The 23,431-nt window shown below is 39.4% G+C and overlaps 2 protein-coding genes across 2 annotated transcripts; both read right to left on the bottom strand.

The window, feature by feature from the left end:
- Positions 1-1,526: 1,526 nt before the first annotated feature.
- linc.pou2af1 (lnc RNA pou2af1) lies at positions 1,527-5,928 on the bottom strand. Its single transcript, XM_075474117.1, has 5 exons — positions 5,838-5,928; positions 4,045-4,145; positions 3,784-3,826; positions 2,770-3,077; positions 1,527-2,134 (listed from the first exon to the last, which is right to left on the bottom strand). Exons 1-5 carry the CDS (start codon positions 5,842-5,844, stop codon positions 1,787-1,789), a joined length of 807 nt encoding a protein of 268 aa, XP_075330232.1. The 5' UTR covers positions 5,845-5,928; the 3' UTR covers positions 1,527-1,786.
- A 1,654-nt stretch (positions 5,929-7,582) lies between these two features.
- Positions 7,583-23,042, bottom strand: pou2af2 (POU class 2 homeobox associating factor 2). The gene is made up of 5 exons (XM_075474115.1): positions 22,851-23,042; positions 21,773-21,873; positions 15,735-15,774; positions 14,306-14,610; positions 7,583-9,734 (listed from the first exon to the last, which is right to left on the bottom strand). Exons 1-5 carry the CDS (start codon positions 22,891-22,893, stop codon positions 9,297-9,299), a joined length of 927 nt encoding a protein of 308 aa, XP_075330230.1. The 5' UTR covers positions 22,894-23,042; the 3' UTR covers positions 7,583-9,296.
- Between the last annotated feature and the right edge of the window lie 389 nt (positions 23,043-23,431).

Below are 23,431 nucleotides of genomic sequence, written 5' to 3'. Positions count from 1 at the left end.
GTATTCAGAAATGATCTGACAAGAATTTGAGGAAATACTGTTAATTTATCAGTTTCAACATGTCATAGCATGAGAGTAAGGGTTTGGGTAAAGGAACGGGTGTGTTTGGTTTGCAGTTTGAGAAAGTCAATTGAGTCTAGTAATAAATTAAATGCAGAAGTTTAGAAAGGTTAAAAATTGACATGAAAAGTTCAAGTTGCCAGCTCTCATGAAGCTATGACTTTCAGGTGAGAATTACTACAAAAACTCAAAATAAGGGCCAGGGGGATGATGTCAAAGTGTTTATGTTTTCTCTTGTAGGAATGAAAAACTGAGCGGCTGGCTTTTAAATGACTTAGAATTAACTTTGCGTCCTGGGTTTATGATTAATGCGGAGTGGTAGATAGCTGCCACTCATTCTTTGCTCTGCTTCCAGGAATGTCACAAACAATATGACTAGAAAAGGTCAGTTCATTTCATGCTGATATACTCCTCCTCCTGCTACATCCAGATTTCAGTAATACAAGAAAGCTTCCTACATTTGCCAAGAACTTAGTTCAGCATTTCTTCCATTAACAGAATAAAGTAAGTTTTGTTCAGTCGTGATATGAACAAAATGACAGACAAGACTAAACAAAAATGACAATATTCTATTAACTAATAACGCACATATTTTAACTGGGTAATAAAAGCAATACAAAATAAATACTTATATTCTGACAAAATGTTATTGACATTCACATTTAGGCAATGAATCTCTCCTTACACTGAAACCATTGTAAAAGACACAAGCTATTACCTCTAATGCATTTAATACACCAAAGTTGTCCTGTATAATTAGATTGCTGCAACTGTATATGAAACATTTGATTTATTTATCCATTTTAAACACAGTAAGCCTTATTAATGGGATGAACCCTAATGTGTCATATGTGAAAGGTTTCAGGATTGTTTATGTTGCCAACTTTAGGGAAGACTTGGGTATAAAATCCATCCATCCATCCATTTTCTATACCGTCGGTCGGGTCGCGGGGGGGCTGGAGCCTATCCCAGCGGTCAATGGGCAAGAGGCGGGGTACACCCTGGACAGGGCGCCAGTCCTGGGTATAAAATATCAGATGTATTACGATTCAGTAAAACAAACCTTTACATGTAGAAGATTACCCATAAAAAAAGCACAATTACTGTAGATTGTACAAAAGGTGCAATTTGTTTCAAGTTAACTTCATAGTTTGGTAAGACTGTTGGGTGTTAGAGAAAGCCCTAAGGTTAAACTTTATACTGGTTACAGACTACACTGTTACACGTCTGTTACGCTGTAGAACTAAAGAGGCTCAACAGAATATTTAGAAAGCGTCCATAAATTAATTTAGCTGTCTTCATTCAGCACACTAAAGATTTTTACTGTCCCATCTATGACAGTAAAGTCTCTTCGTTGTTCATTTCTTTGGCAGTACTCTGTAATATGTTTCCAATGGCTTTTTGAAGGACAGATTGTGGGTCTACGTTCGGATACAAGACGTTTAAAACAGAAAGTCACAACAAGCACATAAATGAGTTTCACTTTTTTTTTTTATTTTGTTCTGCAACAAATCATGTATGAAAATAAATCTAAAAAAATAATAAAAAAGTTACAAAAATTATAGCCTATTCATACTGTGTTCATTTAATCATTTAATCTACAGAAGCAAAAGAGAGTCAGAGCACAAGATGAAATGCAAAGCAATCAGTCAAGCAAACAACCTTGCTGAGTACTTGAGATTCATATTTACACTCAAGGGAAAAGGTAATACTGCACAAATTCTTATCATAGAACATTGTAACACATTTCAGTGCTCAGTGGGAAATCTTTCCTGAAATAGCTATCCTCAACAGGGCAGGCAAATGGATAGTCTGTGGGGTTGTAGTAGGGTGTGTAATCAGGGGTGGGGAGGATCTCCTGCTGGCCAGGCCAACAGCCGGGCACACAGTCCTGTTGGGGATTATAGTGCTGGTAGTGACAGTATTCTGAGGAGAAACCACAGTAGCTGGACTCCATCCTGGTGGGCGAGTCATAGCAAGAGGAGGGGGAAGAGGAGAAGGAGTCCTGTGGGGAGTAGCTGTTGTGATCCATGGGGTTGCACGGTGTTAGAGACTCGGATGAGGAGCAGGCAGCCTGAAGGAGCAGAGGAGAGCACAACACAGTGAATATTATGTGGAGCAGGAGTTTTCTGATGTGTCATGTAAGGCACATCAAACTGAAACTCGAAGCTCAAAGGCTCATCAGGTACACCGGGTTTTTAATAAAAGCTGCAAAAGTAAGCATGTGCTCATGAAGTGGGTAGGCTATATTTATATAGTTTTACTAGATTATATTACTAAGCAAATTTAAGTCCTGAATCTACCAGCAGACCACAACTATTTCCAGGATTGTAAATTCGAACACTGTTGTGTTTAAGGAATAACACGAGAAAGCTCTAATACAGATCAAAAGACATTGATGTTGTTTCAGGCGATTAAGGATTGTAAAACCATTTCCTTATTTGTGAATTTGAGTCTTGATGTCCAAACACATTCATTTATTAATGTTTTTTTTCTTTTTTTCTACATTTCACACGCAAGTGTAGGCTACTTTTTCAATAGAGAGTAATTAGGCTTGGATTATCCGGGACTGACTAAATGAATGTACACAAAAACGTTGCCAACAAGGAGAGGCTACAATGGTTATTTTGCATATTTAACCATAACCACATTAAACGAGAAAAAGACTAAACGTAGTTATTTTTTAATAACAGATCTTGAGAAACCTACCATCCCGTGTCCATGGTAGTCCGCGTCTGAGGGCAGTCCGTGGCACCAGGGCAGCGGGGAGGAGGTTGTGAGAGGAGGCAGAGGAGCGTTGTAATCGATGGCTCCTCCATTATTATTGTTATAGCCGTTGCATGGCAACGGCCCGTCCCCAAACTGCTGATGGATTCCGTTGAACGCGCTCCCTGACATCTGGATAGTGCCCGAACCGTCAGGGACCAGGAAAGAGGATGTGCGCTGCTGGGGGGCTCGTGAAGCGCTCCTGCTCGAGTCAGTTTGGGGAGCGGCCGGAGGAGGGTCTGCGTGGGGAGCTGAAGGAATATAATGTCAAAGTTAGAAAAATGTTGAACAAAATAAAAAAAGGAAACAGCTGCTGAAAATGGACCCGGCCTCAGCCTTTTGTTGCATTTCAGACCTGGTTAAATATTCAAGTCTAAAGAGGGGGAAGCTCTTCAAAAGTAACTATAGGGTCCTCTCAGCATTCTAACACATTTAATAAGACATGGATCTTTTTAAAGCTCAGAGTGATGTCACGACACCATCAGCCAATATATTTAAATATAAGTGAGGACTCTGCACTTCAGGCTTGGAGCTGACAATAATTGACTAGAATTGCATTCCAACAAGACTTTTTCAGAGGTGGCCATGAGGCTTTCATGTGAGTATCTTGTTCCAAGTCTCTGGAGTCAGGGCAGGTTGCTGCCTGTCATCGTTGGGGAATGTGGCGTGCTTTTGATCCTGTGCGATTAATGCATCTAGCTTCTTAAGTCTTCCTGCAACTTAATGCCCATTTTAGTTCAATTTTAGTCATTGTGTTGGCTGGAGATTTAATGTTTTATCTTCAGTGAATCGTGCATGGAAATTCTGATTTGAGTTTACATATTGTGAACAATATGAGTGTACGAAGGCTTGTCATTTAGGCAGTTATTTAGGACAGACTGGATAGAAATGCAATAGATTTGCCTCATGTTTTATAGTGAATCTAAAAACGGGAATGTTAATCCGAGGAACACTTACTTGAGAAAATGGACCCAGAAAGCTCCTTCAGCTCCAAGTAAGCCTGGCGTAGCGGTTTGTTATCAAGAGGTGGAAATATGGGAGGAGGAAATAAAGAACAAGAATGATTAGAATTCATTGTTTATGACATAATCACAAGCTATAAGGGTTACGCATGTGCATGTTTAATAGCCGCGGGCATGCGAGTTAAGGGGGGATTTATAGTAGAGTGATGTAAAGCTGTATAGAGAGATATAACTAAGCAAGGCAGGGCAGGTTTACCGTTTTAGGTTTCTTGTTGTTGGCCTCCCGGGCTCTGTGTCTTTGCAGTAGCTCTTTGACCGTGGTCTTCACTCGGACACCCAGGTACACCCTTGGCTTTTCTGCACAGAGAAAACAGCGCGTTACTGCTGTTTACTAATACTAAAGGAGCAGACAGTAGCTGTCATGGACACCTCTCCACCCTACACCACCAACGACCCCCCCCCCCTTGTATTTTTTCCCCCTGAAATGCAAGAAATAACAATGTTCATCCCAATAAACAAAAATGTGATGAGAAATCGTCCGTTTTGTCCCACATAATCATAAACTGTTCGGCCAGACTGTGGAAACATTACATTCAATAATGAACTATAAATTGTAGGTTGAACTGCATGTAGACTTTAAATGTGCCCGTCTTTTAAAAAAAAAATCCACTGTGCGTAAAAGAGTTCATCTACGGGCTTGCTCTGCGCGGTGGCTCCGGATCACACAAAACCGCTCCCGGCTGACGGCACAAAGCTAAGCTTTTCCTTCTACACCCCTTTGCTGACTGCATTTTGTTTGTGATCTGCGCTCTCGAACCACCCGCCGAGACCAGGAACAAAGAAAACTGGCAGAAAATGCGCTCTAGTAAGTAAATTCCCAATCATGAACATAAATGAGTTTTATTTAATGCTTATGGGGTTCACAGGGATCCATCTAGAGTTAAAATGTCCCTGAGATTGTTTTGTAAAGTTGGATGACGCACACAGGCTTGAAAGTGTCAGTAAAACGATCCGTGCCTATAAAAATTGACTTCGTAAAATGAAGACGTTTTCTAACCTATAGCTGTCGATCTGAGTGTAAAGTTGTTAAAGTAAAAGCCCACAAATCAGACCACTCCACTGCGGTACCTTCGTCCCGTGATCATTTGTTGTGGAAAAATTCGACTGCGATTTCAGGCCGGCGTTGTTAACATTTACAAACACAAAACTCCACATTAGTCGCTATTTTGTCATTATTTATTCGCAAATTACCCCTACCCCCATTCTCATTGCGTGCTAGTGAAAAGTAACGTCGTTTGTACATGAAATAATTTGCCCTTTTTTTCTATGGGCTACTTGACATTCGTTCAATAATTCTCAAAGAAAGCCTCGTATAGGTGCGCGTAACTAAGGCTTAAAGGCGTAATTTAAAGGACTGAGTGGGGATAAGACAAGAAGGCTCGACTGCGAAACATCATCTTATAAATATTCATGCAGCTAAATGCTTCTGTATGATTTGTCTTAAATGTGGGAAATAGTGGCCTAAAGTCACAAGCAGACACATCCCACTCTAACGCCCCGTTACGCACAGACAGCTCCGGTAGAACGCCTAAGTCTTATGTTACCTCCAGTGGTTAATAATCTAGATCAAAAACATCGGTGAAAATGATAATTTAATCATCCCGAGGAGTTTATTCAAACGGTGGTCAAATGAATTAAACATGTTGTGGATCTATAATGGTATTATGGGCTTATGGAAGTGTTTAAAAAAAGAAATGAGTATAATCATCTATCAGCAATAAAAACAGGTAGCATTAAACTTCTATACTTTTCACAAGGAAGTTTAATTTAGTCTGTCGTTCAATAAATCATGTAAACATATGAAGAATTGAACATAAGAGAGATAAACACCTTATGAAGCACATGGCCCCAACTTAGCTTTTCATTTTGCTACTAAGTGTTAAATTTATACAGCCTATACTCATATTTTTTTTTGTTTTACTCTTTCATGTCAAACAGGGATTAATGTCATAAACCAATTTCCTGATGAAAATCCGAGGCGAAACTCACCAGACATGGTGGCTGAAATGAGGAGAGGATCCCTGGAGAAGACCTGTGGAACTCCACAACGTCCCTTTCTGCTTCAGCAAAATGGCCAAGAACGAAATTTGAGCAAAATTCCCCAAAAACTTCTACATAAATGTCTTCCAGCAGACTCAGAGCATACAACAATATTGTAATATAGCTGGGAACATATTAGTTTGAGATTTTCTCCCTGCATGCCTACTATTTAAAACCCCTAGAACTCAATGATTTGACAATGATTTGATTGCGCGTTACTTTCAATTTGAATATTCAGAGGCAACTGTCTCAAATCGATTTTACAATAAAAATGACCACGCAAGGATATTGTATACTCCCCGCTTTAATGTAATATACTAATATTTTATAGTTTGGTTGAAAAAAACAACACTTTTATTAATTTTATCCTCATTTGCCATATCAGAGCATCACACCCCTTCCTAAACACTGCAGCTCTGAATGCGTCTTTTGCGCAGCTTTGACATCGCATTTCACCCCTTTTCTGAGATCACACGTTACTGAAGCACCTTTACTGCCCGACAAAATATCTTGAGACATTTTAAAGCTTTTTCTAAAGAATAAACACATACAATTGGTAAATAAGGGGGCGTGGCAAAGGCAGCAGCCATCTTTGCCACCGCAGGCCTTCAGCTTCTGTTAAAGTGGTTGAAGTGGTCCCTGGGCTCTCATCTCCTGCACCATGCAGCTCCACACTTAAAGAAAGTTATGTTTGTCGTAGGCTTTCTATTTTGAAGAAGAAATAATCATTCCCATTCATCATTATTCTTTTTCCCAGTGAGAAAGTACTGAGTGGTCTTTTTAATTCAGCAATAAACCACCTTCGTGATAATTTATTGCTAACTGATTAAAGTTATCTTAATTATCAACATAAAAGGCAACGCTGAAAACTTTAATATTCTTAAAGTATATTTCTGGATGAAATAACACAGTTCAATTAACGATTGAAGATGAGGTGAACATGTAAAGAAATCATTTGGTTTGAAAAAAAATAAAAATAAAAAATTTAAGCTGAATATTATGTCATGTTAGCCAGCTAAAGAAAGTTGTAACAACTAACGGTGAAACATGATAATTTAGTTCCAGTTGTATTACTGGTGTATTGATAACTCTTTTAGTGATTTTCTTTTTGATGCTTTAGTAGTAAGATGCAGCACAAAATCCCTGTTTGCATCCCCGTTCAAATAAAAAAACACAATAGAAAATGTATTATAAATGCATAGTTTTGTTTTAGTTCGTGTATCATTCTAAAACCCCGCTTGCTTGTGTCATGAGGTCCTCTCCCTATTGTGTGATCTCTGTTACACACCGCATCCCAGCCCTCCTTTGCATTGCCTCAATGGACTGCCTGGATTCCTCAGGCTGTGGAACGGCTCCACCTAGAGGCCAAAAGTCAGAACTCCGGTTTACCTGTGTCAGCAGCGGATGTCTCAACAGTTGGGAAAATTACAAATACATTTACATTTAAAAACATTGTTTTTATTATCATGCAAATCTAAACATTTGTAATGTAATGTTTTATTGGATTTTTAAAAAAGAAAAAAAAAAATTTTTTCTGAAAAATGTTGACAAATGGTAACACAGGTAGGCTATACACTGAAACAAGATCATCTAGAATATGCAGCTGTAGCTCAGGAGGAAGAGCAGTGCCACCGCCAATTGGAAAGTCGGTGGTTTGACTTCAGCTTCCCCGGGTCACTTGTCAAAGCCTCCTTGGGCACTGAACCACAGGTTGCCTACCAATGCATCCATCAGCGTATGAGTGTGTGTGAACGATGTAGGAAACACGTAGCTATGTATAGACTAAGGCAGCATGAGTGTGGGAGTGAATGGGTGAATGAAGCATGTAGTGTTAAAAGCGCTTTGAGTGGTCAGAAGACTAGAAAAGCGCTATACAATTACAGTCCATTTACCATTTTCAATGTGCTTCATGAATAAAGTTGACTTGACTAAGATTTAGGACTTCCTAAATATGCCACGGGAACGTCGCACTGCTTCAGTTTCACTGAATGTATAGTTGGGAAATTTGTCTGGGTTAAAGTTGTGTAGGTCCAGAGGCACTCATGTGATTCAGCCATAAAATGTATTCTAAGGTTCCCTCATTATTGTGGCTGAGTTGGGACACAACTGCCCAGATCATTCAATGTAGCAGACAGCAGAAAGTGGCTGCAGGTTGAGACTGCATCTTATGAGCACATGTTTGGTCAGCTGGGAGGCAGCATAGAGGAAGATGTGGTGTTAGTGAGCTGTGCCATTTTCTTTTTTTTTTTTTTTAAATAGACATTTAGACAAGTCACTGGATTCAAATAACACATTTACCAGATTGAAGGAGGTTTAATCAAACAAAAAGTTTTCACTCTTTTAAAAATGATGTTATTAGTAAACAGATTTGGAATTATAGATACAGACTGTTATAACTTACTTTGAGGACTAAGACCTTGAAGTTCTAAAATGCAAAACAGAACGTTTTATTAGAGGCAGAGAAACAACATTATTTTTTTTTCAAAATCACAGAGCAGACATGTTCTTACTCCCATTTACACTAGAATAGAATCAGAATCTCTTTATTCGCCAAATGTACAACGTATACAGGAATTTGACCTGGTGTAACAGTGCCACAGAACATTAATAGTGTTACTGTATTAACTATGTCTTAATTTAAAATTAAGATTATATTGTGACTTTAAGATGCAACTTGAAGAGATTCTGTCAGCAGAAATTAGAGCTGTTTCTCTATCATTGTAACCCTGAAAAGGTGATGATTGACTGTTCTCATCATCATCGGGTTTTTTTCTTAAATAGTTTGTTTTACATGTTGTTATATGCCTGTGTCATTTCAAGTTCAACTGTAAAAATGTTTGTCGTTGTATACATATGTACTGTATACTTTATATTATATTTCTTTAAATCTTCTCACCTAGGAGCCTCCTCACTCATGAACTTACAAGAATTTAAAAAATACAGTGTGTGTCTACATAACCAGGTTAAAATGAGAAATTAAAAATTTTAGATGAACCAGAAACAAAGCAACAGCTCTACAACCCACCTTAATCATAGTAGCACTCGAAAGTCTCTTCACTGAATACACCACACTCTTTTATGAGTAGTTGAAGGTCTATGTAAGAGGAGCTTTTGCATGGAAAGTGTTAATGGTCTTTAGCATGTAACATAACCTAACATGTTCAAAATAACCACACATGCTCAGTTCATACACCATAAATACGAATAATTTACTTCAATCATCCATCTAAGACTCCCAAAAACCTTACCAGTATCCAAAGTAGAATTTCTTCCCTTCAACTAAGAAAATCAAATTGTCAAAACAGCTCTCAAATAATTTATGCCAGGCTCAGTATTGTTGACTTCATTGATAAATTGTCTGTGAAACTCAATCTTCTTTTAGATTCTGGCTCTTGGGCTCCTTTCCAGTCAGTAGGCCCTCCTAATTTCGTAAGGCGACCAGGAGCTCACACCGTCCTCCTTTGCCCAGGAGGAGTGGGTGTCAGTGTTGGTGGGGAGGCTGCTGTGGCCATCGTCCACCTCCTCCGTCCCCATCTTGGACACCAGGTCAGTGACGGGGTTACTCATGTATGGTGGACAGGGAAAGGAAGAGGAAGGGACGGGGTATGCGGTACTGGTGGTTAAAGGGTGGTAGTGAACATCCTCTAATGAGTGCAGGGTGTAGGGCTGGCTGTTGGTGACAGGGCCCATGGAGGAGCTTCGACTTGGGGAGCGGTACTGAGAGGGGCTCCCTGGGGGTTCTGGGCTGGACATGGAAGGTGCTGCGCTAACAGTGGCCAGACTGTCTGGACAGAGGGCTTCAACCTGGGATACTGGCTCTGGTCCTGACTGCTCCCACGAGTCTCTCTGATGCAGGAAAACACAAGAGATAATTTAGTCATTTATTCCCTCATCAGCAAAACTTCAGCACAGAAGACCCTTTGTGATAATTAACTGTTGTGTTTTATCCTTTACTTCCTGGTGTGTACCTTTACTGACCTCCTCGGGGGGGGGGGGGGGGTAAAAGTCAATCATCATTCAATCATCATTCACTGCAGTACAGTGAGGAGTGTCAAAGGCTAAAGCTTTGAGTTTGAGTTTAAGAATACATATGCAAGTGAATTGCTCTATGATGCATTGAAAACATTTCTACAGAATAACAAATTCTTAACAACAATGAGACATGGTTAAATTATTTTAATACCAAAACCAAACAAGGATAAAATAATTACTGATGATTTATAAACAATTATTTTACTCATGTACTTGCTAGTAGATATGTTAGTGATATGCATACTCATATGCATAAGCAGTGGTATTATATTGTTCTTAGATTTCTTTTAAGCTTTTGACAAGTTTGAACATAGATTATTGCAACTCACTCCTTTTCGGTGTCCCTCACAAATCCCTTCATAAGCTTCAACTGGTTCAAAACTCTGCAGCCCGCATCATCACCGGTACCCCTTCCTTTCACCATATCACCCCCATCCTCCAGCAGCTTCATTGGCTCCCGGTCAAATTCAGAATTACTTTCAAAACCCTACTTTACACATTCAAGGCCATCCACAACCTCGCCCCCCCATATCTGTCTGATCTCCTCTCCATTGTCATCCCATATCGCTCCCTCAGGTCATCCTCCTCCCTCCACCTCTCTGTGCCCTCTGCCCGTCTCAGCACCATGGGGAGCAGAGCTTTCAGTCGCTCTGCTCCCCAACTCTGGAACTCACTCCCACCAGACACCAGATTCAGAACTGAACTGTTTGCGTGTATATTTAAAATGATGTTGATATAAGACCTTTAAATATTATGGGCACCCAAGTATTTATTATACACTTAGCAGATGATACAGCATTGTTTTTCAGGGATGCTGATCAGCTATCTTATGTTTTAAAAGCTGTATCCTTTTCGGATGCATCAGGGCTACATTTGAATATTAAAAATGTGAGATTTTAACAATCTATGATAATAAGCCAACTTTAATTTACAATATTTCAATAAAAAATTAAGCCACATATTTTGGTATAACTACTCGTAAAAATGTTAGTTATAGGGAAAACACTAATATTCAATCCTTGCAAAAGAATTAACACGTTTTTAACAGCTTGCTTCAAAGTTGTTGGAAGAATCTTGCTAACAAAGATGGAAGGGATTTAAAGATTAATTTACCTGGCATAAACTTTAAACGCATTAAACTGAATAACCAAATTCATTACAGTCTTATCTGGAATAATAAACAATATTTGATTAAAAAAAGTGATTTGGTAAAATCAGCAGAAGAGAGGGGTATGAATTGGGGTAATTGATTTTGGATAAAAAAGGGTGTTACAACATTAAATGGCAGCAGAACTTTTTTAAAAATGAACACTATGGGCGCTGTTGAGCAAGACGTGGAGAAAGACGTGTTTGTGAGTGCTCCTGCTGGGTCCCTAATAATTTAAAGTTTCAACGGCATCAAAACTTTGACATACTACTTAAATGATATACCCCTGTCGTCAATAACATGTAAACGTTTGATATCAGTCGCTTTCGTTGCAGTACATGGCAGCAAATCTTCAAAAATACAAGTTTGCCACCTCCTCCAGTACAAGGCCTGAGGCCTCAACACCAGGTAGCCCCAACCGACCTGCTGCGCAAACAAAACCAGAAGCTACAAGCATGGATCTGGACATGATAAAGTCGGACATCCTCTCTTCTCTGAGATCAGATATATCCATAGTGATAAGGCAGGAACTGAAAAACGCGTTAGCTGAAGATTTTGATGCACTAAAATGTGAGTTACAGGTGGTAAAATCTGAAAATGTGAATAATAACGCCACTGCCATTGCTCCGAAATTGAGCAAATGAGAGGAGACATCAGAGACATCGAAGGGGGCCTCTGAAAAAGGTCGGATGAACTTGTCTCCCTTCAAAGCACGGTGAGCACTCTTAAAAGTGAAGTGGAAGACCTGAAAGCAAAATGTGAAGACCTAGAGGGGCGGACGAGGGAAAATCCGGATTGTGGGAGTCCCACAACAACCGGGTTCAAGCTCAACCCCAGCAGTTTCTAAACTACTGAAAGAGACATTGCGGATAGACAAGGATATAAAAATTGATCGCTCTCATCACAGTCTTGGGTCTAGGAAGCCAGGAGACAAACCTTGTGCCATTATTGCGAAATTACACTATGACGGAGACTGCATGGAGTATTTGAGTCTGTATATAAAGTAAGATCTACTGGATTTCTGAAATACCGACTCTCCGTTTCGCATTCATATACAGTTATGATCACTCTATCATGTAGGAAAAGTAGCGCGACTGTAGCGGCACATTGAGAAAGTAACTGGAGAATGTGTATGTGCACACGTTTGTGTGTGCGTTGCAGGTGTGTGCATTTGATCAAAGTGTTGTAATGAGTGCATTTACAGTATTCTGATTATTTTGCTCCAAATTAAGACGACCTGATTTATTTGAAACTTTTTTTTCACTTGTTTTTGAAGGCCCACAGTGTCCTCAGTTAAAATGTTATCTTCTATCCTGTGTGTCCTTAAGTTTAGATACTCTGAATATGCCTATCCCCCACACACAGGAAACAGTCCGGGATCTGTATCATTTGTGGTGCCGTTGTTATACCTTACTTTTATCTTACATTGTGCATCTGTAGGAGCCTGTGTAGTGCACACCTTACAGCCTCTGTCCATATCTGGATCTGTAAGCACAGGCAATTACTACTTTCTACTTTAGCATAGATAACAGCTTACATAGCTGTTTGTTCGTCTTGTGCAGCTTGGGACTAGGTTCCAAAGAACTAACTCGACACTCATGTTCTTGAGTCCAAGAGAGTACCCCGTTGCTCTTTTTGTTTTGATCCCAGTGTTCCCCTTGGGATCTTTGTATGTTAAGAAAAGCAGTAAGAGAGGCAGATCGTTGCTGAATACAGACTCATCAATATCCCAATGCCTAGTATTGATATTATGGCTTTGTCCCACAGCTGCTTCTATATGTTTTTTGCGCATTTATCTGACATGGAGCATGAAAAATTAAAGAAATCTTGGGCTGAGAAAGTGTACTTCTCTTCTCATTAAATGGTTCCATTGATGTCATAGATGTGTCTTTTATGAATGTAAACGTGATAACACAGCACAGTTCTGGGATCCTGCTAATGGGTGGATATTTCAATTGTGTTACGTCATAATTTATGGATAAACAGCCAGTCTCCACTACTCCACGCCCTCGAATGAGTAAAACATTAAAATATCAATCTACAGATACATGGCGAAGCAGATACTCCAATTGAAGGGACTTTATGTTTTATTCGCATAAGCATGCATCCTATTCTAGAATTGATTATTTCCTTATCCCCAAGGCTGAACTATACAGAGTAGCAATAAGGCTACAAAGACCCACATTTATGAAGAGATGGAGCCCGGGAATGAGTCTGTTGTACTACTTTTGTCTTATTTATTATTACTTTTTATTTATTCTGTTTATTCTTTTATTTATCTATTTTTTTTTTTTTCTATTTATTCTTTTTTTTAACCTAAGTTATATGTGTAAGTATATATTGGATACCAAAGCACCTGTAAATGTGTAAAGTGTCTGACAAAGTCATTGAATTTTTGTGTTTTTTGCCAGAAAACACTGAAAACAAGTAAACATTGACATTTTGGGGTCTGACTTGTAAAAAGGATTTATTTAAGTAATGTATTTGTTATATTATTTAAAAATTCCTAAACAATAGGACATTTTGACAAACCTTGTTTCAAAACAGTCTCCAAACTATCATGACTGAAGACAAACTCACAGAGTGTGTATGCTGTCAGCAGCAGCAGAGGGTGCTACTGAAGGGCAGATTAACATTCACAACCTAAAGTTAATATTTCCAGCTGGGATTTTCCATCCTGTCAACTCAAACTCTTGGTATTTGAAAACTTTTTGCATGTTACTTTAGCTTTTTATAAACGTGCAGCACACACAGTGTTTGTGTTTAAAGCTGGAAGGATGGTTGCGGACATATCCCGATAGCAAATCAGCTGACAGCCCAACAGTGCAGTTTTGTAGTCCGTTAAATCTGCTGTTTCTAAGGAAGAGAGGGAAGTATCTACCACCACAAAAACCTGACATTTATCAGTAATGTGCGGATGAAAAGTGATCTGTTTGAGTATTAGTAATTTGCAGCATATGTGAAACAAAAACATGGATATGGATGGATGTGAAAGGTCTGGGACAGGTCATAACATCGAGTTGTAGCATAGCAACATGTCAGCAGGAGAAATATTTTTTTTTCTTTTTACAAGTGCTTCTACCGAAGTGGTTCCAGACTGAATGAAAGGATACTATTTTCTTTCATACTTATCAGTAGGTGGATTCCACCTTTACTTAATTCATCATGATGATTGTAACCTTTGTCCCTCTTCACTCCTTAGTACTATCTTAATGGGGTGCCCAAGCCAGAAACCTACCAGGAATAAATGCGAGGATTCTCCACTGAAAGGTGGCAGCAGGGATGATATGGCTGACGAGGGCAGGAAGGACCCTCCGGGGCTGGAGAAGGTGGCGACGCTGCGGTAATCACCAAAAGTTTCAGGGTAGTAGCTGTCGATTAGGGAGGAGTAACTGCTCATGGTTGAGGGTTCACAGCCAAGGGGTTTACCCCCTAAAGTGGAGGAATAGACATCGGGGGAGAACTGCTTGGTTGATGAGCAGAAGTCTGTGTCAGATATAAAGGGACGTCTCATGCCATAATAGCTGGACAGCATATGAGAGCCTGAAGAGAACAACAGAAATTATATTCACAAAACTGAAATCATTGTCTGTGGCCCACAGAAACAAAGAGAAAGTGTTATCAGTCACCTTGAGACTCTCTCTCTTAAACCTAATAATCAAGTTAGAAATCTCGGGGTAATATTGGACTCAGACCTGAATTTTAACAGCCACATTAAATCAGTAACATCATCAGCTTTTTACCATCTGAAAAACATTGCCAGAATCAAAGGAATATTGTCTAAATCAGATTTAGAAAGCCCGATCCATACGTTTGTCTCCAGCAGGTTACACTACTGTAACGGCCTGCTCACTGGGCTCTCTAAACGGGCTGTAAGACAGCTGCAGTACATCCAGAACGCTGCTGCTCGAGTCCTGACTAGAACCAGGAAATACGACCATATTAGTCCAGTGCTCAGGTCTCTACACTGGCTTCCTGTCGCTCAGAGAATAGACTTTAAAACAGCTCTGCTTGTGTACAAGTCTCTTCATGGTCTAGCGCCAAAGTACATCTCTGACATGTTAGAGCCATATGAACCAACTCGGACTCTGAGAACCTCAGGGCGGGGTCTCCTGCCTCAGGGAGGGGTCTCATGCTGGTGCCCAGAGTCAGGACTAAACAAGGTGAGGCTGCGTTTCAGTTTGATGCTCCTAAAATCTGGAACAGTCTTCCAGAAGATGTGAGACAGGCCTCAACTCTGACAATGTTTAAATCCAGGCTGAAAACAGTTCTATTTAGCTGTGCATATGACAGCTGAAAGTATTTTATCTGCACTCTTTGCTTTTAAATTAATTAATTAATGATTATTTTTTATATTTTTCTTTTTCCCCCTCTTCTTTGATTGCTTTTAACTTTGTTTTAATTTTTATCTTTTAAATGCCTTGTCTTTATGTAAAGCACATTGAGTTGCCTGTTGTATGAAATGCGCTATATAAATAAAGATGCCTTGCCTTGTTATCATAGCAACAGTGATTATGGACAAACGGGGGTCCTCCAAGCATAAAGTATGGCAACAATGTAAGCATTAATTAAGATAACAGCGAGCACTCTCACTGAAAGTGTTGATAGAGATATTTAGACTGCAGCAAAGAGTGAGTGTTGAGGGTCTTTGTTCTCCCGAGTCTCACCTGGCATCTGGACAAACGAAGGTGGAGTGGTTGATCCTCCCTGTGAAAGAGACATAAGATTTCAGATTGCAATGCTACAATATCGATTGCGTTTGTATAAGACTTAAATGGGTTATAAACACATTTTTCTCTCATATTCTTTGTTTCTCTGCTTACTTTTTGTAAAAAGCTGTGTGACTTTATCACTTTCATCAGTTTGTATGACTCGTGAATTTCTCGTAGTTTTTTACTCTGACAAAAAATGTTTTAAGGAAATGTCTGCATGTTTTTTAGGCTTAGATGCTAAGAAGTTACTTAGCAGAATTTTAGGCTTTATGTGTCTCTCCCTTAAAACACATCGACACCACACCCACCACATTTGAATAAAGTATTTTCTATTCTATTCTATTATATCCTGGACAGCACAGTCTCAAGGGTGTAAGTGAAATTGTCACGAAAAACAACCTTTATTGAACTGCCTAAGTGCAGACATGCTGCGCAGCTCAAACAGGACAGAGAGTGGCAGGGTCTCTTGTTTGCATATGGCTAACATGAAAGAATTGATATTAAGCCCATGTTGGCTGGGATGCAAGCAAATTTTGAGGGCTAAATTTGAATGTAATTTGCTAGTGCTAAGACTTCCTCATGTGGCCCAGGTATGGCTCAGTGCATCTCTGAAGGCTGTGTATGGAAATTGGCTCGCTCAAGCTCAGAGAGTCATATAATGTGTGTTTGTTTGTGTGTGACTGTGATGTATTGGGGGATGCGGGATAATGATGATGTATTTATTTAATCTTGTTTCACAGAAAAAACTCTTCCTTCCTATGCAAAAGTTTTGACTTCTTGTGTTATGCAATTTTGCACAATAAGACATTAAACTGATTTAATCCTTTAAAAAAGGGTACATGCGTATAAAACTTTTCTTTTTTTGTGTGAATATTCCTACTTCCTACTTCCTGGTCTGTGCTTGACTTTATGATAATATTAATCATGTTACAATAATTAAACTTAAGGACTCAGTGTCAAAATGTATCTTTTTTTTTTGGTTCCTATTTTAAGATTTGTTATTTTCTACAGTCTCTGGTTGCTTCTGTAGCACACCAATTTTTCCATATTGATCATCAAATCATTGTCTTATTTTGAACCCAGTGCTACATTTGCCTATTAGCTAACTTTAACCCAGAGGGTCATGTGGGTTAAAAACATATTTTCAATCTTTTAAAATGTTAAAGCCTCAAATTTTTTAAACCACACTTTTATTTATAATTGTTTCAGCTCATTTATGTAATAGCTCGTGTCTGGGCATAACTCAATAGAAATTTCTAGACAAGACTTAGCAGCTGAAGTGAAATGACGTAAGATCTTTACATTTTCCCTGAAGCTGTTCATGTTCCAACATGAGCAGACTTACTCTGCGGTCAGGGTTTGCTCTTCTCTCTCAATGGCCTTTTATTCTCTGAGATAAAAAGTGGTATTAGCCAACATAAGAATGTGGAGGGCTATAGTTACTGTGTGCCTCTTGTCATTATTAGGTCTTGAAGCACAATTTATAAACATACAAATAAAACTTGCATTGAAAAGAAGAGCAAATATAGGGAAACAGTGTGCTGTTGTTATTGTCTACCTATAATTTGAATTAGGTTGAAAATATTGCATACTAAAGAGAACATAAGAACATACTATCTTACTATTTAAAAATACTGTGACTGTGACATAGGTTAGAGCAGAGGCTTTGGAAAACTGAAATTACTTTTAAAAGTTAGACATTCAACTGAGGTTGTCTGAAATTCAACCAACAAATGCTAAAATCCACCCATCAAAACTATGCAAGTGAAATTCCACTAACTCACAACTGTCATTACTTCTACCCCAAGAGGACCTCAATATTTTTTAGGAGGCATTTGGAAAGTTGGAAAGTAGTATGTACACATATTTGCATTTCTATTCATCTATTGTAAATCTACTTTTTAGTTAGCTATAACACCTGAATACATGGCAACTGAGATCACTGGTTAGTTAGCATGCAACCAAAGAATTAAGTCCAAAGAATTTTTGAAAAGTAATAAAAAGGGCAATGGCTAAATATCCATCCATCCAGCTTAATCCGTCGGTCGGGTTGCGGGGGGGGGGGCACAGAGACAAACAACCACACTCACACACACACACACACAGTCACAGTCACACTCATTCCTAAGGACAAGAGACACAAATTCACCGAACATGCATGTTTTTGGACAGTGGGAGGAAGCCGGAGTACCCAGAGAGAACCCACGCATACAAGGGGAGAACATGCAAACACAGAAAGGCCCCAACCAGGAGTTGAACCTGGAACCCTCTCACTCAGTGGGGTTACATGGCACTGTAAAAATCGGATTAAGGGCTAAATTACAATAAAACTGAGTTATTAAATTCATGTACACAGCTTAATCTGACAACAAATTGGATCGGATTACTCGTGATCAGATTAAGAACCCGGGATAACTGGGTTGAAAGTCACACTAATCGACCTTGTAGACGGTGCAGCACGTAATGAATTGGACTTTGCGTTCTGTGCATGCTCGAGATTTTTTCCGTGGGTCGTGAACCGGAAGTCAAAGGAGACAATATTACTGTTCTTGTCACCGCTGTCGGGAAGAAACAAACAAAGCGATGGAGAATGCTCCGTTGTGCATCGCGTTTGTGCAACAAGCAGCTCATCACAGACCAAATGTAGAGGGACGTAGCTTCATCTTGCTCTTCGTTCGCCATTTTCTCGAATGCCTGAGTTTGTTGTTGTTGTTGGTGGTGAAGCGGTCAGCCGAAAGTGGCTCTATTAGCAATAGTTGAAATGGATATAGCGCCACCTATCGTACCGGGGTATGAAATGCTTTGTGCCTATGATTCGATTCATTCACCACCATATATCCAAGGATAATTACCCTTGCTCAAATAAGGATCATAACTCAACTATAGTTATAATCGAATTAATCTCATCATGTAGACCCACTGACTGTGAGGCGATGGTGCTAACCACCACACCACCGTGCAGCCTGGATGAATAACGTAACACTAAATTTCCAAACATGCCCAGATGAATACCCAGATAGGAGAAAAGATAGACCAAAGAGACTAGATAAATGAAACATAGAGTTGAAGGATTCAGCTAAAAACCGTATAAAATTATGACAGATTTTGCTGTTGCCAGATGAGTAAGAATGGAATAGTTAGAAGTGGCTAATGGACAAATAGTTAGCTAAACAAAATCAAATAAACCTAAACACAGACCATAATCCTGTGCAGCTATTTTTTCTAACAATATTTCTTATATGATATAATTAATAAAATAAAAAAGTACTGTGACCTACAGTTTAAAGTTCAATTTTTCTGGCAAGCGTGGAGATTGAAGGATCAACTGCTCTAACTGTACTAAAATATTTCATTATGTCAACTTTTAGTTGAGCACTTCACATCTTTTTTAAATAGCATGGCTCTGCCTTAGTGCTCCATTTTGTTTTAAGTTTGTACCTTCATTTTGAAAATGTCAATTAGAAAGTCAGATCTGTTGTAGATTGGATAGAAGTTTCGATCATTCTGAGGTCAGGATCAAAATTACAGCCATTACTTGGGTTGTTAAGGACACTAACAATAGCAAAAGCTATCTTCTTAAGCAGCTGCCTTTTTCTAATCTGTGAACCCACTGACCCCTGGCTTATTTTACCCCTCCTTGAACCTATTGTTTCATAGTTTTAACATATAGAGTTGGTATGTTTAAAGTAAAATGCAGACAGCAGATGTGTTTTACAGAGGCTGATCTGGTCTGAAGACAAAAGCCAAGTCCATCTTCCAGCCTCACCACCCTGTCTGTATTATCCTGACTAATATCTATTAAGTGCACTGCGTGCTGTGTAGACCGTGCAGACCAAAGTGCAGACCAAGCAGTCCCCTGCTTCCGAGCAGCAAACACCGTAACAGGCGCGGCTGTCGGCAGGTGGCAGCACGCAGTGATACGAAGGGAGAGAAAATAGCGCCAAGCGATTGTGAGGTCTGACTTTTTCCTGGAGAACGATTTTGTGATGCAAATGTATTACTCTTTTGAACGCATATTGTTTTGAGAAGAAAAACGCTTTATTTTTTAAACCCCAGCTAACTAGCCGGGCTACTTTCGTTAACGCCAAAACGGAACTCGGCTCCCAGTTTGCAGTAGGGGGTAAGTCAATGTTCATAAACAATATTGCTAATATCGGATGTCATACAGCTTCATCTCAAAAGAGGTGAACTATCCCTTTAAGTCGTGCGTACGAGTGATTTGAGAGAATTTGCGCATTCACCAGTTTTTTCATATTTTAAGTTTTCTTTCAGGTACGAACAGAATTTACGAGTGATCCAGAGCTGTTGTAGGAGTTTCGTAAAATAGTCCGCTGTTATTCGAATCAAGTTTGCTTGACTAATGGATTGTATATTTTATTACTTTGAAGCAATCATAAATAAATATACATTATACCCCATAATTGTGTCAACATTAAGGTTAACGGGAAGTGTAACCAGCAGCTGACTTGTTACTTTTGGATGCCTTAGAGCATTAGGCTCTTGGAAGTGAGCATGTCTTCCGAGACCGTGTAGATATCCTTGCGGAGACAGACGAATAGCTGAAATCGCCAAGATTGCCAAGGACTATGCTGCTGCAAACATGCAGCTTGCTAAAGCCACAACTTGGCTTGCTAGAACCAAACATAATCGGAGCAATAGACTGCACACATATACGCATCAAAGCACCCGTGCCGTTGTGGAGCGCACTATTGGGATGCTGAAGGCCAGGTGTCTCGATACAGCGGTGGGCAAACTGCTCTATTGCAATACAATATATCTTCCTGAAGGGAGTCAAGATAAAATAAATGTCATGTAAAGGTCTCACATAAAAAGAAACAAATTCAAATGTTACAATAACAGTGAAACAGGAGGTAAAAAGGCAACTAAATTCAACAACTTCCTCTTCTGGTTATATATCTACAGAGAGGATTGTTTGTAGGCTGATGATATTTTGGGATAGAAAGTAAGTAGGTAATTTAACTAACAATGTAATTGCAATAAACAGCAGTATGCTGATGTTTCTTCTCTGGTTTAGTGAGGGCAATTTTAAAGAGTCATACTAGGTGCAATGATAAGTGTGTGAGCCTCCATTTATTATGAAGTATAATGCAGCACGATATGACCCATCCATTTATTTTTTAAGGAATTCCTTGATAATTGGATGGGATAAGACAAATTTTTAGACTTGTCTCGTTGCTGTATTTGAATGCTTCTTTTCTTTTTGTCTCTCACATAATCCCCACATAACCCGAGTCACCAGCAGCCCTCATATCTATGAAGTGGACATGCCGACACTCCACAGAAAACAAACAGTAAATACTATCCTGTAAAAGCCTTTTGACAGGCATTTTGTGGGAAATGAAAAGCCGGTCTTGCTTGTGCATGCAGACGTCTAAAGCACAGACAGATTTAGTCTGACTGTTTGCGTGCATGTTTGTGTGTGTGTGTGTGTTTCTGAGGCAACAATGAGAGGTTTGTCTGGAGCCTGTTCATGGCAGAGGACAATATCGGCTGGCAGGTGTGCACGGATCAAACTTTGCATAGGCAGCCTCCCGCACTGCCCTCTCTCTACCTGTCCACCTCAATCGTCCCACCCCGCCTCTACCTCCAGCTCGAGGGACTTTTTGGAAGATCATGGCCATTATCATTACTTGCATTATGTCAATGTTCTTTTGTGAGGTGAGAATAGGACTCTGTATCTCTACACACACTGTGTTCAGTTATTTACTGACAGGCTTTTGCAAGCGCTTTAGGGGAGCAGAGACAGAAGAGGGGAGCAAGGTACAGGTGGTGAATGGACCAACCACAGGATCGTTAGTGCACAAAACAACACAAAATGTAAACAGAGAGAAGGGATGCTTTTAAAGACACTGCCTCGGGTTGTGTCACCAACAGAATGTCAACTGTGGCTACAATGTTTGATTTGAGAGAAAAATGAGGTGGAGAGAAAGGACAGGACAAAGGCAGGACAGTGTAGAGGAGATTGTGTTTACACTGTATCTGGGTCCATTCGTCTGTCGGGATCGCTTCTCCGCCAGCAGGTCTTTAACCGTATGCTTGACTCGAACACCTTGGTACACTCTCTTAGAATATTCTGATAAGGAGAGAAAAGAAGCATCTGACGCTTTGTGTGATATAAGTACAGAAACAGTTCAACTTGTAACACAGCTTCATACAAATTTTCATTCATCCCCACAATTGTGTGTTCATTTGAATGTTTCACAGTTTTATGCATATAGGTGAATGACTCTTTGGGATTGGTGTGTAAATGTCATGGAAATTGCCTTTGGTTTGGTAGATGCAAATGGCCTGCTAAAAAAGATGCAATTAACTACAAACACTTGCTGAAACCTTTCAGTAAGCAAACACTTGAGGGGGTAGGATGTGTGTGTAAGGGAGAGAAGGGAGGGGGGGGGGGGATAATTACCTAATAAACATTCAATTTAAAAAAACAACAACACAGTTATCATTTCTCTTTACAAAACTCATGTTGGTGTTGGTGTGATTTGGGGATATTCCTGGGAAGCAGAAGTCCAAACTCAATGAAAATGCAAACATTATGATGCAGAAGGAAATTGCATGCAAAAAAAAACTCTATGTAAAAGACCCCAGCTTTTTGAATGGATCTTTTAGATACGACCCAACTTTGCACAGCTCTGAGGTTCTTGAAAATATGAAATCTTTTTTTTGTCTAATTATATTGGACTTCACTCCATTTTCAAACATATGCTACAGATTATATCAATGAACATACATTAAAATATCACAGTTATCTATGTAACTTTATTTAGAATATTTTGTGACAAATCTGTCTTTGCTGATACATACATTTCTAGAGGACTTATTTTTAGGATCTACTTGATAAGTACATATATAATCAAATATTTGCTGAGATACAAATTGTCTTGTTACACATACAGAAGACCCCACAAACACTTTTCCCATTCACAATCTAAAATTAAAGTCAGCTTTAAATAATACAAGTAAAAAACTTAAATTCTACAAGGTAAAACCTATATAATTTCTGTTATTAAAGCAAGAGCGGCTTGTATATGAATGAGTAGGTCTTACCTGTATCCATGATGCTGTTGAACAGTGTGACACACACACACATACACACACACACAGGCCTCTCTGTTCTCCCTCAGCTGTATTTGCCTACAGTAGCTAAATCCTAGTGTGCAGCACCATACTGAGTGTTGTACCACCCTGGAGCTTTAACCACGCTGTCAGGAGGGCAGGGACACATGGAACTTGCCACCTCACACTGCAGTCATGAGGAGGTAGCTTTTCAAAATGACCTTTGTCTATTTGTTTAAATGCAAATATTTGGTGGGGACGTTTTTTCGACTATTTGCATCCACAGTCAAGATTAGGGACTGGAAGCATCAGGAGAATGAAAGAGACTGGGAAGCAGCTAGTCACTCCTCCCTCTTCTCCTACTCATCATCCAAATTCAAAAGGATATATTGTTTCCACATTTTTTGATTTGTAGGTGCAGGACTTTGCTTGCATTGAGAGTTTTGTGGGAGGGAGTCTGTTTTTTGTTTCAGTTGGAACTTTGGCATCTATGGAATAAATAAATTCCTTACCCAGCAACAGCTCCGTGTTCCAAAGCATCTTTTTGTTTTTGCCTGTTGAGTCTTGGAACC

The sequence above is a fragment of the Odontesthes bonariensis genome, chromosome 9 (genome assembly GCF_027942865.1).
Source record: "Odontesthes bonariensis isolate fOdoBon6 chromosome 9, fOdoBon6.hap1, whole genome shotgun sequence".
Lineage (NCBI taxonomy): Eukaryota > Metazoa > Chordata > Actinopteri > Atheriniformes > Atherinopsidae > Odontesthes > Odontesthes bonariensis.
Note: the sequence above shows the minus strand (reverse complement) of the source record. Positions and strands in the feature narration are given on the sequence as shown.

What these genes read in the sequence shown, in the direction of transcription:
- linc.pou2af1 (XM_075474117.1), bottom strand. An exon ending in ACAACAAGAAACCTAAAACG is followed by an intron (nt 3,827 to 4,044) that starts GTAAACCTGCCC and finishes CCGCTACGCCAG; the next exon opens with GCTTACTTGGAGCTGAAGGA. An exon ending in TTCTGGGTCCATTTTCTCAA is followed by an intron (nt 3,078 to 3,783) that starts GTAAGTGTTCCT and finishes ATATTCCTTCAG; the next exon opens with CTCCCCACGCAGACCCTCCT.
- pou2af2 (XM_075474115.1), bottom strand. Translation starts at nt 22,893, where the DNA reads ATGTGTGTGTGTGTCACACTGTTCAACAGCATCATGGATACAG. An exon ending in CGAATGGACCCAGATACAGT is followed by an intron (nt 15,775 to 21,772) that starts GTAAACACAATC and finishes TCTCTTTCACAG; the next exon opens with GGAGGATCAACCACTCCACC. An exon ending in AATCCTCGCATTTATTCCTG is followed by an intron (nt 9,735 to 14,305) that starts GTAGGTTTCTGG and finishes TTCCTGCATCAG; the next exon opens with AGAGACTCGTGGGAGCAGTC.